At 40.6% G+C, this 16769-nt stretch overlaps 1 protein-coding gene across 13 annotated transcripts in view; it reads left to right on the forward strand.

Moving 5' to 3' along the window:
- The window catches only part of IL1R1 (interleukin 1 receptor type 1), an 80512-nt gene that overhangs the window by 34027 nt on the left and 29716 nt on the right, over positions 1-16769 (forward strand). For 9 of the 13 annotated variants that reach the window (XM_054010030.1, XM_054010039.1, XM_054010016.1 and 6 more), the window contains 3 exons: positions 1058-1252; positions 11023-11106; positions 13469-13535. In XM_054010030.1, the coding sequence (XP_053866005.1) occupies positions 13475-13535 (61 nt within the window). In that variant the 5' untranslated portion in view covers positions 1058-1252; positions 11023-11106; positions 13469-13474. Of the gene's footprint in view, positions 1-1057; positions 1253-11022; positions 11107-12677; positions 12814-13468; positions 13536-16769 lie in introns of all 13 variants that reach the window. The other 4 variants (XM_054010080.1, XM_054010090.1, XM_054010007.1 and 1 more) reach the window with 3 other exon arrangements.

Genomic DNA, 16769 nt, shown 5'->3' on the forward strand with positions numbered 1-16769 from the left:
GTTTCTGCACTGACTTCAGTATAGTATGTCTCAATTGTTAATAGGAACTGCCACATTTCTTGTCTGGAGCCACAAATTTGGATACAGTGCTTGCTCTTGTAAACGTAGAATACTAGGTTTTGAGTCTGGAAACTCAGTGTCTAGTACAGCTGTGGGAAAAACTGATTTTTTTGGTTCACAGACAGTTCCAAAAAAAACAGAAATTCTGCTTGACTAAAACCAATTCGCATTTTTTTGTGAATTGAAAAAGGAATGGAATGTTAAATGGAATATTTTATTTTGTTTTGGGGGCATTTTTAACCTTTGGCTTTTTAAAATAAAAGCAAAGGAAATGAAGGGTTAGATTAATAAAACTGGTGATGTCAGGTCTTCCTTTGTACTAATAGCCTAGTTGTTAAGGAACTCACCTGGGATGTGAGAAACCCAGACATGAATTCCTGCTAAGGAGCAGAGACTGGAGCTGGGGTCTTCCCCCTCTTAAGTGAGTGCCCTAACCTTGGGCAACAGAGACACCCTCTTTTTTTCAAATTTGCAACTAGCTTTGGTGACCTGAAACTATATTTTTCAGTGAATAAACTATTCAGTCAAAAATTTTGATCCATTTCAAGTGTCTGGGTTAAATTTGGTTGTATTTTAGTTGAATTTATTATTTGTTTTGGATTTGATTTGTATGTTTGCATGACTAGGGTGTCTTTGTTTATTATTTTTTGGTTTTACTGATTATAAAGCATTAGATTCCTTGCTAGTCAGTGATTTTTATTTTAGGTTTGCATTGTCTACTTACAAATAATATATGACTGTGCTCAAACACAGGTAGGAAATCATGTTTAGAAAGTAAAATTGTAGCAGTACTGCACTCTTTCCATGTAACGTTTGGAAGTATTTGTCAGAGGAAATGGCACAAATTTTGGAATTAACCTTTGAAATCCCCTAAAAATCACTAGAAATCATATATTTGAAATGACTAATAAGGAGACTTAATTTTGATTAACTGACAGTGATCCAGGATCTGAAGTTGTCCTTAATACTTTACTACTTTCTTTGCTATGTTGTCCAGTGTATGCAAATAAGTCCAGAATGCTGAATCTGTAACAAGATATATTGGAATGATACTTATTTGAAAAAAGAAGTCATTCTAACTGACGTATACATAATTTATGCTGTCACTTTGAAGTTGACTATATAATGACTGATGCAAGGAGAGGTGGAAGCAAGGGAGTTCCTGCTACAAGAGACAACCACCCCCAAAAAAGTGAGTAACTCCAGTTTGACTTTGACTCTTCCTCTGCCTCTACTCATAGTTGTCCCAGAAAAGTCAGCAGTGTGAAACTGAAATGACTTTTAACAATCAGACTGAATACTGGCAATGAAATCTATCAATTGTGTTAATTTTCCACTTCTGCTTGGCAAAGCACTGAGCATAGTCTGTGCAAACTCAGGAGACAACAATGTATTGGCTTACATTTGTAAGATTATTTTTAACCATAAGAGCTAAAAATTCAGTATTTTAAATGAATACTGCAATTTTCCAGAAAAGTATAGCATAGGCCCTTACACTCACTAGAGACAGCATCACACTAGCCACTAGCAAGTGGATTTTGTCAATCTCCAGTATCAAGTATTGTTTAGAGTGAGGTATTGGTGGGGTAAGAGATTGTCAGGTTTCCATATGCAGATCTGCCAGTGCACATCAAATTTGACAAGCAACTCTGTTATTCCAGTCTTGGGTCTCTCTTGGGCAGCATTATCATTTGTTTTAAAAATGGCTTGTGGTGATGAGATATTGTCTAGAAGCCAGACTGAGCCCATAAAATTAGTGTCATTTCCAGCCATGGCCATCTATGGGAATCTATCCCAAATGAGTAGGATTTCCTCAGGGACTTTAGCAAAAATCTGAGTCTCTCCCCCCCCCCCCCATCCTCCTTCATTACTTGGCTTTTACACATTTGGCCCCATTTCTGTATTAGTCTCAGAAGAGAGTGTTTCTAAAGCAAGTTAAGACTGGTGAGTGATGATGTGCGTACCTCTCATATCAATTGCAAAATCAAAACATTTAAAAGCAGGGAAGTTAACAGGACTCTCCAAATCTCAAGTGGCCAGCATGATAAAACCACCATTTACCACAGAAAATAAAGTTAATTTAATCCTTAATTCAGACCTATGGATATTTTAAAATGTATCTTTATCTAAATGTTTTTTCTTAAGAGATATTGGTAAGTGGGAAATACTGCTCTGCTGTATAATTTTTGGGGTAAATTATTTGTAATGGCTGTTCCTTGAGAAGAATACAAGTAGTTTAATAGGTTAGGGATACTCTCCCAAGTTCTGCCCACTTGATGCCAAAATGAGGTACTGCATGGCTTAAAGTTTGGCAATGCACAGGAGGTTATTGATGGCTTTGCATAGATGGGGTTCCCAACTGTGGCTATTGATGGGACACACATTCCTATTCTACGCCCACCATATCACGCCAAAATCTTTGGATATGTCTGCATTGCAATTGGTAGGTGTGATTGCAGGATGTGTAGACATACCTAAGCTAGCTTTCCTGTAGCTCAGTGGTTCTGCAACATTTGTACTGGTGACCTCTTTCACATAGCAAGCCTCTGAGTGTGACCCCCCCCCCTTATAAATTAAAACCACTTGTTTATATATCTAACACCATTATAAATGCTGGAGGCAAAGTGGGGTTTGGGGTGGAGGCTGACAGCTTGCGAACCCCCCCATGTAATAACCTCATGACCCCCTGAGGGGTCCCGACCCCCAGTTTGAGAACCCCTGATCTAGCTAGGTCAAAAGTGGCTCAAATAACAATAGTAGTGAAGCCGTGGCAGCATAACCTGGGAACATCATAAAGTTTGAGCCACTTTAGACCTAGCTAGATCAAAGTTAGTTCAGGTATGTTTACACATGCTGCAATCACACCTCCCAGTTGCAGTATAGAAAGACTGTATCAGCAGGAATGGGTATCTCTCCATCGTGCTGCGAGGCCTGATTGATCACCTTGGAAGCTTCACCTGTAGTACCAGAACTTTAGCCGAGACTAGTGCTGTATTGGTTTACCTGGGGAAAGCTTCCAATAATTTTAAAAAGGAATCAATCACAAACAATTTTTTCCCCCTTCTGAGTAATTGGCAGGGATCCTATAACCTTGTTTGGTAAGGTATACAAGGACCTCATGCCTTTGTGACCTTGAAAGAGTATTTCTTTTTCCTGGTGTGGGATTATCTTGAGCACAAACAAGACAAGACTGTCAATATTCATGAATATCTTCCCTCATAGTGAGCCACCATCCTAGAGTGGACAACTGTTGGAGGGTCTTTTCAGTTCCCTGATGTCCTCCCATGGGGGAATCCTGAACCAAACGGATGAGCTCTCTTCTTAGAGCTGTAGGCACTGCTCACATCTTTGGTGTACCTTCCAATCCCATCAATTATTTCAAAATTTCCTTCAAAGGATTTGTAAGGTGAATTCTCAGGCAGAGCATTATTCCCAATCTAGCCTGCACCTACAACTCCTTGAGTCATTAACCCAGACATTTATTAAATAGTCTGACTGAAAACCTGATCCAGCCATGTCAAGGTTCAGGATGTTATTCAAATTTAAGAGAATTTATTGAATTCTCTTAGATTTGGAATAACATCCTGAACCCTTTCCTTTTAGGAGGCCACAGGTGCTTGATTAAGGATGTCTTTTACTATAATTGATTACACACTGACAGATCTTTTCCTGCTGCTCCTTACTTAGCCAGCCAGTCTGATTTCTGTTTTTGGATGGCACATGGATCAGTTTTACTGTGAGCCTTAGCCTTTTTAATCAAAAGGGGCTTTTGTAAACAAAAGGCTAACTCAACCATATTAGATACTAAAATAGGGTATTTTATCATGGAGCCATCAGTAGAGGTAAAACCACTTCTAAGCCAAAAGGGTAAAAAGTCTGTTAAGGAGTTGTACACCCAAACAGTGTAATCTTCCAGCTATGCATCTCTCTTTGGGACATGGCTCATGTAATTCTGGAATCACAAAGGGTTCTTTCCCCAAATCCTTTACCACTGTTTGACAAATCAACTTGTTAGTCAAATCTAAAATTAACCTTTGCTTCGTCAGAAAATCTGCTCCCAACAGGCTTTGTGGTTTTGGTAATTTTGCCAGAGCAAACACATGAGTCCTGCATAAAACTCCTATGCGGGCTATCAGTGGGTGTGATAGGCTCTTTCATAAAGGTTTCAAGAAATATGACTCCTCTTCCTGCCAACGGTGACATGACTGGGTGAGGGTCATATAATACAGATATATTTGCATCTATATCAACAATGAACATTACCTTGTGACCTCTTATGAGAGCTGATACAGTTAGTCTCCCTGCTCTGTCTGTATATAAGGAGGATATTATATGACATGATGGAATCTGGTGGTGTGGTTGTGAATGTGTGAATACTCTCCCCCTCACCTTACTTAGTTTCTGGAGTCACAGGCCTGGTTAACTGCGCCAGAAAACCAGGTATCCCATTCCATTAGAGAGGAGGAAGCTACTGGGTTTCTGATTACTCTTCCTCATTAGGATCCAGTTGCTTGTGTAACCACTTCAATTCCTTCACTTGAGCTACAAAGGCCACATTCATATGGCGAATGTCTGCTACTGTTTCATCTCATTGATTCAGGGATCAGATTGGGCAGGGGCCCACAGGCTCCATTGATCTTCTCCCCAAAATGACTTAGGAGTTTTTGAATCTTGATTTAGTGAAGGATTAGGGTTTTAACAGGCCAGAGGACTGATTAGGTTCATAAGAGAGTTTCTGTGCTCTAAGCTTCTGGTTTTTAAACCTTGGCAGGAGCCTATGTTGGAGCTGACTGGCGGCTTTTTTTTGTTGTCTGAGACTGAGAAGTCTCAAACCTCCACTCCATTGGTCAAGGCTTGGTTGCTGGAGCATGGCTGGGTGCTTCAACCCATTCACCTCCTGCTGCAGCTACAGGAAGCTTTCCGTTTTTACCCCTCGTTGGCTGCACAGTCTCTTCAATGACCATCTCAGCAGCTTTGGCCATCAGCTCACACATTTGGGTCAGTGTTGATTCCTTGTTCACATGGAAACCGTCTTCCTTTTTAATAGGCAAAACATTATTAATTAACAAATCCACTTATTCGGGACAACCAACATCCCCTTGCATGTTAGTGCTATCCCAGGCTACAGCTATCTTTTCATGATAGGCATGAGGAAACCTCTTTCTTTTAATATTTGCGAACTGTGCAATCACAGCCTGTACTGGATATAAACTCTCTTCCAATTTATCCAGCATTTCAGCAAAATTCTTAGCTCCTGACTGAAAATGTGGTGGGAGAGCATACCATAAAGAAGGCTCCCCGTCATTTGTAAAACCTTAAATCAATACCTATTATCCGACTGAAACATTTGACTATTACTCACAGTTCTCCTAGTGTGCAGGGCAATTAGATCACCCTTTTTAAACAGATCAACATTTTTAGCTACCAAAGCCAATGTTTTAACATCCACTACTGTCACAGGACAATGTCCATCATTTGATCCCTCTGGATCTTCCCTTTCCGCTTTTGAGGTATTACTGTTTAATACCCTATCTGGGGAAGATAGGCTGGGGGTTTGAAAATGAGACACTTGCGCTATACCATATTCTGCATACAAAGGGTTACAAAATCCACTCCCATTCCAACTATCTAGTAGTGCTCTTGCTGTTTCACAAACAGTAGTAGATTGCAGGTTGCTTTGTTCAGCAGTATTAAAAAAAAATCTCATAATTTGAAGGGAAGGAGCATTTGGTGTTGCTAACACTTAGCCCACAGGATCAAGGACAAGGTAATCTGCTCTAAAATCTGGAACAGAAACCACTGTTGCTCCAGCAACAAAATCACAGGTTTTATCACAATCCAAACTGTCTTCACTTGAGCTGCTCTCTGCGTCAGAATCTATTTGATTTCTCAGTCTTTGAGTTGTGGACCTGGTCAACACTCTACTTTACTTTTGTCCCAGTTCCTCGTCTGGCTTATCTCCCTGGGAAATCAGAGTGTCAGGTTTAATCTCTGACAAATCTTCCCTAACAACTGAGTATCTTCCTTCATTTCCAAAACTATCCAATCATCTTCTAAAACCGGAGTGCCTGTACTAAAAATCTGTCTCCCTTCCTGTAAAACAGCACGAAGCTTAGCCAACTCCCTCTGTGTGGCTGTGTTAGGAATCTCTAACTCTTGGGCACGATCCTATTCAAATTCATTAGATGCTCCAACATTGAGGTCCTCTGCCTGGTTTGTAATATTTTTAATCTCCCTTATAACTAACTCGTGTTGCTCTACTTTTTGCCTAAACTGTATCTCTAAAGAAGTCCACAGTAACAACAAACAGTCATTGCTGCTTTCTTTAAATCTTTGCTATTAACTTTCTGCTATTATTAGCCTTTGTTTAAACAAAGTACACACAAACCCAAAGGGATCTTGCCAGTCTGCTAAGTTTACCATGGTGTCCATACCTCCCCCATGACCAGCAATAGAAGACTTAAAAAAGTCATTTAAATTATTTGTTTACTCTTCCTTTAGAGTTTCTTGTACCACTAGATCCTGAAGAGGCATTCCCCATTCAGTACATTTTACTAGAGTAAAAACTGGTTTCTTTAATGTTATGTACTCTTGGAACATTAAAGTTCATATGTCAGCAACCTGACTCAGTTTCCCCAATATCCTTATTTGAATCTTTGGATTCTCTTTGGCTTGGAATCAATGCAGGTAGAGGGAAGGTGCATAATCACTGGATGTTTCCCAGTGATCCTTTAGATTATTTTAAGAATCAAAGGGTAGGTGATCAATCCCCACCCAGTATCCTATTTAGGGTCTTCAGTTACCCTGGACTGGAATCAAATTTTTTTTCCGATGAAGGGAAAAAGTGCTTCAACTTCCTAAGCATCCGTTTGTGCGCCTTAATGATGGTAACCTATCATCTTTCAAATACCCCTCTTAGAGTCTTCAGTCTTTTTTTCTAGACTGGAATCAATACAGGTGGGGGTAGAGAGGCACGATCACTTCCGACACACCCCTTCAGTTCTGGGAAATGTAAGTGGAAGGAAGAAACATGGTCAACTTTCTAAATACCTCTTTGGCAGCCGAATAAGATGCCCTTGTGGAGGTCTTTGGCCTGTTTATGGGCTGGATTTTTAAATAAGTGATAAATTACCTTAAACGGGGTCTTTGGCTTCTCTGTGAGCCAGAATTAAGAAGGGGGTAGGAAACGCGGTCAACCCTGTCCCCCTGTTTGGTACCAGAATCAAAGGCTAATGTGCTGTCACCAGCCTTAGTTTTTCTCTGAGACTTCCATCTCTCTGGCCAGTCCCTACAGCCTATTTAAATTTGTGGGGGATGCAAGACCCAAGTTTAACTGCTTGTCGGTATCTGGCTGTTCTTGGGTGGTCTCGCATCTATGTCCTTGAGCCAGTACGGGGTTTCTATAACTTTTAATACCACCAAAAATCAAATCATATATTTCAAAATCAGTTAGTTCTTTTGTATAACACTAAAAATATTTTAACTGCAGTTGCTCACAAGAGACTAAAACAATTCCACAGTCTATTTCAAAACAATCTTGCAACTGTGTTACAAAACTTAAGGATTCTAAGTGAAGTGAGAAGCAAGAACTGCTCTTTAAAGTCTTCCTGACTTTCCCACTTCCCAATGAACCCCCAAATCACTCAGTCATAAACTTCACAGTCCTAGGTTTTGGCACTAATTGTAATCTTAGATTTATATGTTCCCAATTAATATTTTAAAAATAAGGAATAAAACCAAACTGAATTTTTTAAGGTTCGAGCCTCCAGGATGATTAGAGATAATTTAATGTAATTTTACTGGAGGAATGTGAATGATGCCATGAGTGATCAAATTAAAAACTTTGCTTAACCGACTTGTATATGAAATAAAAAAGCATTGCAATATAACCATATGTTGCATTGATACTCCCATTTTAAGATGAACTGATGCTTTTAGGGGTAATCGCTTCCTAAATGAGAACAGGTATAATCTTTTCTCTAATGGTATCTTGATGGTGGATGGGTGCACCTAATCTGGAATCAGCGTATTTCTCTTTTTATAATGAAATAACTCCCCCCCCCCCTTAATTAATTAGCATTAAATCCACCTTTTACCATATCTGTATTTCCGCTACCATAATTACATATTTTCTACTTTCTCACTGGCTTTTCAACACTAAATGTCATCCTAAATAACATCTCACAAATGCCATAGAAATAACTATCAATATAGATAGCATTTTCCAAAATATTAACATTTTATTTAAAACACTTGTAAAAAACCAGCTAGGACTAAAACTTGTTTACATGTTTGGCTATGTCCTAACTTATCTTTAGCTTGCCTCCAAATTGTCTCACTTCACTTTACTCCTTATTTTCCCAGGCCTTGCTTGACTATTGTCAAGGCTACTTTTAAGAAATAGATTTTTGGGCCTACTTACATTTCTATATAAACATAAACAAGCATCATCTCTATTGGCTACATGGAAGAGAAACCGATTGTCTACAGATTATCTGCTCCTGAAAACTCCAGTTCAAAGACCTCCAAACTATAGAAAGGAGGGACTGAACTTTTCATGCAGGTGCTAGTTCTCAGCTAAGGCTGTTTTGAACTTGTGACCACAAGAGAGACTCCTCTGTGGGGGGTGTGTGCCAGAGCTCATATTGAAGACAGTTGGGGTGATTTCTGGTAAGCTTATTAGCATATGTGCAGATTCTTTTATTGTTTTTAACACATTTTCTCTGTAGTGCTTATGCCCTAAGAATAAATATGCCTGCTTAGAAAGTGCTGTGTGGTAACTTGTAACTGTGGCATCGCACTATTAACAGTTTCTAAAGAGAAAGCAAGCACACCTGTTTAGGCATACTATCTTTTGTTGGAAATAACTCAGTGAAGCTAGGGAACTCTTCTTCAGCCTGGAAATCCGTGGTCAGGAAGAGGAGAGATGCAGGTCTCCACCCAATAAAGGCAACAGTTAGGGAGCTGGAACCCTGAGAGTGGGGGCCCTTGCTCAACTACTAAGGGTATGTCTACACTGCAATTAAAACCCCGCTGGCTGGCCTGTGCCAGCTGACTCGGGCTAAGGAGCTATTTAATTGCAGTGTAGATGTTCGGACTTGGGCTGAAGCCTGAGGCCAATGTTTACACCACAATATGCTCCTGTGATAAACTCAAATATTAATAAAGTTATTGTTGCTATTGAGCCACCTAATAGAACAGGGGTCGGCAACCTTTGGCATGCGGCTCGCCAGGGTAAGCACCCTGGTGGGCCAGGCCAGTTTGTTTACCTGCCGCGTCCACAGGTTCAGCCGATCGCGGCTCCCACTGGCCGCGGTTGCTGCTCCAGGCCAATGGGGGCGGTGGGAAGCGGCGCCAGCACATCCTTTGGCCCGTGCTGCTTTCTGCAGCCCCCATTGGCCTGGGATGGCGAACCGCAGCCAGTGGGAGCTGCGATTGGCTGAACCTGCGGACACGGCAGGTAAACAGCCTGGTCCGCCAGGGTGCTTACCCTGGCGAGCCACGTGCCAAAGGTTGCCGAGCTCTGTAATAGAACAAGGTTTAGACGGAAGATCTTTAGTGCAATCAGATTAGGTATCTGAAGAAACATGGAGTTATTGGCATATCTAGATCTTGCTGTTTTTGTGGAATGCTATTTCTAGTACTTTTTGTGTTGTGCTCTTATAATTACAGCAGAATATAATCTTGTTTAGTCATATACATTGGGTCATTTAATTGAATTTAAGATCTCTAAGCACTGTGAGCTGTTGCAGGAGTGTGGGAGCTGCAGGAACTAGGGATTTCCTTCCTCCTTCCTGGATCTTCTAAACCTTCTAAGCTTCTCTTCCTGATCCCAGCAGCATCTGCAGCACTTTGAACTTCAAGAAAGTTATTTTCCCTCTATCTGTTATAGTCACAAACAGAATTAGCTGATTTCATTGTAAAAATACATTTCTGCAGTGTTGCATTGTTCACTGTATCAGAAATGCAGCTTATCCTACTGTGACTGGATCTAGCCATCATATTTCAGCAAGTCTGGCATTTAAATTAACAACTTGTTGAAGTGAATGGAGGAAACTGATACTTCCTTAGTAGTAACATTGCTGGCTGATTGCAAGCAATGCTTTACCGCGTTATATCCGAATTTGTGTTATATCGGGTCGTGTTATATTGGGGTAGAGGTGTATCTAGGTGTGAAAGCTTAAAGTGCTAAGGGCTTGTCTAAACACACAAACTGCACGAGTATAAATAAAATCACTTTAAAACTGATTTTTGTTAAGCTTGTGCAAACCCCTATGTGAACAAACTTAAATCAGTTTGCTCCTGGTTTATATTGATCTAGCTTAATTTGGTAACTGAGCTAAATTATTTTCATAGATTAAGACCATAAGGAACAACTATCATCTCATTTGACCTCCTGCAAAACATAAGACAAAGAATCTTGCCCAATAACTTCTACATCAAGCCCCTAATTTCTGCTTGAGCTATAGCATGTCTTTCAGGAAGACATCCTGTCTTGATTTAAATATGTCAAGTTAACCCGGTGCAATTTTTGTATATAGATCCCACTGGATTGTCTAGTTCATCATCATCTTGGGGGGGGGGGTGGCTTTCTCAGACAGTATGCTTTCACAGTCAGATTCTTTATCTGTTTTTTCCCCTCCCCTTCCTGCTTTTGGTTGGCATTAACTCTGACACTTGTATAATGCCACCTTTTTTGCTAAATTGTATCTCAGTAGTCATATTTAAAAATGAAGAATGTGGTGGTAGAGATGGCGTTCTTCGAGGTCTATACATGAACACCTGGTCCAGTTTTACCCACAGGTTTATGGATCCGCTGATTTTCAGATTTCCCTCCCCCCCACCCTCCCGAGTATCTTGCTCTATAGTACTGAAGATATTTCCTTGCCTTTGGAAATTTGTTATGCTCTTGTTTGCATAATCCATTTGACACTTTTGTAAGATTTATGTTTCTCTTTTCAGATAAACCTAAATTTCAAGGATGGTGACCACCCCCTTGGCATATGTCAGGAAAAATACATAGAAGACAGCTAAATAAAGACTCAGGTATGAATACTTTCTCAAGCAACAAATCCCAAATGCATCCTCCTTTTGAAGTTGTTAAATTCTGTAATAGAGCCCTCAAGTTCTCTTGAATTAATCTTAGAATCAGGGCTGGCTCTACTGTTTTTGCTGCCCCAAGCAGTGCGCCGAATTGCCGCCGCGGATGGCGGGGGCAGTCCGTGTGCCACCTTACTGGCGCACGGACTGCCCCCGCCGTCCGCGGTGGCAATTCGGTGCACTGCTTGGGGGCAAAAACACATGGACTGCCGCCCCTTGCAGATTACCGCCCCAAGCACCTGCTTGGAAGGCTGGTGTCTGGAGCTGGCCATGCCTAGAATCATAGAAATGCAGGGCTGGAAGAAATCTCGAGAGGTCATCAAGTCCAGCACTCTGCACTGAGGCAGGGTCAGGTAGACTATCCCTGACAAGTGTTTAACCTGTTCTTAAAAACCTCCAATGATGGGAGGATTCCAGACAGGTTAAGGTTAGGGTTAGGGTCTAAGCCTATTCCAGTGGTTAACTGTCCTTCTAGTTAGAAAGTTTTTCGTCATATCTAACCTCAATCTCCCTTGCTGCAGATTAAACCAATTTCTTCTTGTTCTACCTTCAGAATCTATTCATTATCTCCCATTGCTCAGAAATTTTTATTTTCCTCCCAAAACTTATTTGTGTGACTGTCACTAGAAAACCTCAGATCCAGCAGTTGGCTGTTTGGTTTTGATTACATATTAAGATTTCACAAAACATTTCTTTAAAAAAAAATACTGTGGAGTCCAAAAATAAACATGAAACTTCCCTAGCTGAACAGAGAGTGAACTTGGGGGTGGGTGAATTCTGCTTCTTCTTCTACAGTGACCTAGGCAAACCATCTGCAGTAGTCTAGATCAGAGACTCCCAAACTGTGATCAGTGGAAAACTGGCAGATCACATAGTGCTGTTGTGTGTTTCCCTCTGACAAAAACAGAATGGTTAGGGAGGCAATTACATTAAAATAAATGTGTGATTAATTTAGCTAAAATGATGCAATATTTCCTTATTACTTGGAACGGAGGAGGTTGTCATAATGGGAAGGCGCAAGGCACTTGGAAGCTGGTTAACAGCAGATGCGTTGGGAGGGGGCTTGATGTGCTTTGAGGTGAAGACTAATTCTAGAGAAAGCAGGCTTGTGAGTTGGGGGAAAAATAGGAAGTTTTAGAGAGGAAGATTCAGGCCTTCGGAGCTGTGGGATCTGCTGGTCAGCATTGTTTTTTGTCAGAGAAACTTATAGAGGAAGCTCCTTCTATTCGCTGAGCTTGGTTATACACACTAATGCATGCGCAAACTGGAGTATTCATCTTCACCAGCATTTAACTGGTCAATGCGTGTTAAGAGTAGCTAATTCTTCCCAATGCACTGTAGAACTTTATATATGAGCTGTTTGAAGTTTTAATTGACAACGTGTTTAGTATATTCTAAGTATGTCTGGAGCTCTGCTTTTTCATATATGAATCCTTTGCTACTTGTTTATTTCTTTTATCTACCCTGTAAAATACCCCCATACGCTTTATAACAAAATTACATAATTTTAAAATCAGCTTCCATATAAGGATTGCATAACTAATTACAAGACTGGCAATAACCAGAAAGCTTTGAAGATTGCCGATGAGACTGGACATGCAAAAAAGGCGTAGAACATGCCAGGTTGCTAATAGAAACCTGCAACACTGAAAGGTGAATGTCTACCTATCTTTCCTTTGGAAATCCAGACATGCAAAGTTACACAACCAGAACCCAGACAAGATTAGTCCTTAAAATAACTTGTCTGCCACTTCCTGACTAGATAGTCCTGAGTACTTAATGAGATGCAAATGTAGCAACAAGCTCCTTCATCTCAGATTTGCACTGGAGTTATCCTCCAACAGAAAATTATAGACTTGTCCACACTTAACAGTTCTGCCACTTGAACTACACTGGCATAGTTAAAAGACCAAAAAAGCCCTACGGTAGAAGCAGTTATACTCTTATAAAAAGGAACTGAAATGAGGTATCCTGGTATAAGACAGCTTTATACCAGTATAACTGTGTCTACGCTTGGGCTTTCACTAGTATAACGGTCAGATAAATCGCACCCCTTAGTGATAGAGGTACGTGGGTAAAACATGTAAACCACCCCTGTGTGTGGACCAGTTAATGCTATGATTTAAAGCTTTCAGAGGAAGATGCTAGGTCAGCACACTCACTTCTCCTCCCCAAAGGGATGAATACTCTTAGTGCCTTTACATTTATTCTAGGATCAGTGAGTACAGTGGGTATAGTACAGAATAAAATTTATGGTGCACTTTGAACACTTTTAGCATGTTAATGAAATATCTTGTTTTCTCTGCAGCAAAACATGATATCTTCATTGTGGTTCATTTGCTGTATAATTCCTTTTGTTTCTTCATTCAATGCTGGTAAGTCAAACTTGTTTATTAATAATTAAATTATTTCTAAAATGAGTTATTTTCAGTATATACATGAGTTAAGTAATAGCACAACAGAGAAGGCTGTCTTGCACTCTGCCATGCCAGAGGTGTGGGTGTATTGATTGGTTGCCCTTTCTAGGGTGTCATTGTACCAGAGATGATGATGACTGCATGATGTGTGGCCTGACAGACTTGTAAATGTATCAAAATGTAAACTGTACAAATATAGAGGGAAACTTTAAAAATAGGTATCTTAATCTTTCTTAAAAGTACTTAGTTCTAGAATTAAAATGGCCTTTTTATAACAGCATTGTTTACGATCTAGCGTCTGCATACCTGAGGTGTGTAATATCTCAGCACACCAGTGGTAGATATCATCCATATAGGTGATAGTGCAGTGATTCTCAAACTTTTGTACTGGTGATCCCTTTCACATAGCAAGCCTCTGAGTGTGACGTGCCTTATAAATTAAAAACACTTTTTAATATATTTAACACCATTATAAAAGCTGGATGCAAAGCGAGGTCTAGGGTGGGGGCTGACAGCTCATGACCCCCTATGTAATAACCTTGCGACCCCCCCCATGTAATAACCTCACCACCCCCTGAGGGGTACCGACCCCCAGTTTGAGAACCCCTGTGATAGAGCTTTTGAGCTTACTCAGAATGTCCTGGACAGTGATAGCTGCGCACCTATTAGCGGGCAATTTCTGGCTCCAGTCATAGGTAGAATCTTGCTTTTTGGGTTTAGGATTGCAGGGTTGAAGCCTGAATTTCTAATCTTATCCCCATATTCACTTGGAAGTCACAACTCTCCTTAACTTCTGTCACAGTGAAAAATGTCTTTCATTTGCCATGGAGTTGTAAGGACTCTATAGGATAGAAATTCTGTTTAGCATCTCTCTGTAACAGAGTGGAGAATGAACTGTGTTACTGAAGAGAGTTTTCTTTGTCTGTTTATAGCATCTATAATATCCCAGTGAGTAGAACTGTTATGCTTAGTGAATAGCAAGGCTCATCTATCTTTCTGAGAGATTATATGACTTTGTTCATAGTCTCCGCCAATAACATTCTCGTGCTTATGAATTCAAATGTATTTATCCAAAACACTCAAAAATTCCAGAAGGCGATAATATGCGAAGTCAAGTACGCACAGTATCTCAGTAAAATAAGTGGGGGGGGGGAAAAAGTATACTTTTATTACTGAAAAACAAACTGTTTTTGCAAACAATTAACTGAAATTCAGAATTGGCAGTGAGGATATAAGTCAGTGGCTTTACTAACTATTTCTTCTGTCTATGACATTCTAAATTCATGATAGTATAAGGCAGTGACAAGATCTTACTTTTTGTGTCTTTATTGCTAAGGTGGTTACATGTTGTACAAGGTGCCCTAATGACGAGTGTTCTGGTTCTAGGCCAGAAGCGGCCAAACTTACTGACCCTCCTAGCCGCATTCGACAACCTTCAGAAGTTCGAGAGCCGGGGCGCACCTGCTGGGGCTCGGGGCTTCAGCCCCACTCCTGCTGAAGCCCCAAGCCTTGGCAGGCATGCCTCAAGGGGCAGAAACCCCGAGACTCCCCCTCCCCGCTGGGTAGAAGTCCCTGCCTCACCACTCTGCTGTAAGGCAGAGGTCACAAGGTCCCCATCCCCTGTCTGGTAGGTGGAGAATGGAGTCAGGGGTGCATGGTGGGGCGGGGCGCTCTGTGAGCTACACTTTAACGGGTAGCCGCATATGGCTTGTGAGCCACAGTTTGACCACCCCTTCTCTAGGTATTTCAGGAAAGCTATAGATAAATAACTTAAAAAGATCTTTTCAATCCTAAGTAAACTGTAACGTATTTAAGGTTCAAGTGCATTTCCCTGTTGGTAGGGCCCTACCAAATTCACGGTCCATTTTGGTCAATTTCACAGTCATAGGATTTTAAAAATAATAAATTTCATGATTTCAGCTATTTAAATCTGAAATTTCACAGTGTTGTAATTGTAGGGTCCTGACCCCCAAAAGGAGTTGTGTGTGGGGGGTGAGGGTTGCAAGGTTATTGTAGAGGGAGTTGCAGTACTGCTACCCTTACATCTGTGCTGCTGCTGGTGGTGGCGCTGCCTTCAGAGCTAAGCAACTGGCAGCCTTAGAGGGCATAATGTTAGTCTGGTCCTGAAATTGTGTATGTAACTCCCAGTTTACTTGTGTACTGACTTAAAATTCTTTAGATTTAAGTCCCTTAATAGAAATTAGGATTGCACAGAGCAATGACATTCCTCTCCCCTCTTAACAAGAGCAGTCTTGAACAGATCCAAATTGATTTGTACTCCATTGAAAACTAGCAATTATATTTTAAATTATTTGGCAAATGGCATAGACGGGGTGGGGGTGGGAGAGAAAGGAGGACTAAACTGGTAAGTGGAAAATTTTTAATTTTAAGGTTCTGTGCAGTAAAATATGGATGTGGGTTTCCTCTTTAAAAATTCAACTCTGGATTTGTATAGGATTCAGTATATCATGGATTTAGAAGCTTTTCAGTAAGGCTCAATTTTTATCAAGTATTTTGGACACTCAGTGTTACAAAAGTAAGACAAAATGTGAAATCGGTTCTGTGGCCAACTGACCTGCTCTGTTTATATGGCTGTGGTTAAACTGACCTCTTAAAAACGTTAGGTATGCAGATTTCTGTCATAAGGTATGCAGATCTGTGTTATTCTATCTTCCGTTGAGGTCTGAATGTTTGCAGTCCCTATCTTTTTGTTTATGGACTTCTTGCAAGTGTACATGCCTTGCCTTACTTGTTACACAGTAATAATTCGTGAAGTCCTGCTTATGCTTAGCATGTCATATAGTGTAATGCTCAAACAATGTTTGCCATATTAAATGAAAATCTGGAAGTATGGGGGAGACATGGCAACTTGCAGGATTGGTCACAGGATATATGTGCTAAAACCGAAGACTACTTGGTCTGAACTGTTGACTTGTTACTGACCTCATCTGGTCATGTTACATGCTGCAGATTCAGATCTTTATCAAGTTTCTTGCCTATCATGTTCTCCAGTGCCAGAAACCACCTCTGAAATGCCCTCTCCAGCCTGGATTTGGTCCACCAGGTCAGAATTGAGTCACATTGTTCAGAGCACTGTGGGGGAAACTTGCACTGCTCCTAGCCTGTACTGCACTTATTGTGACAATTTTTACATTGCCAATCTAGTATCTTGTATGAGTACTAAAATTCACT

The sequence above is a fragment of the Malaclemys terrapin genome, chromosome 1 (genome assembly GCF_027887155.1).
Source record: "Malaclemys terrapin pileata isolate rMalTer1 chromosome 1, rMalTer1.hap1, whole genome shotgun sequence".
Taxonomy (NCBI): Eukaryota; Metazoa; Chordata; order Testudines; family Emydidae; genus Malaclemys; species Malaclemys terrapin.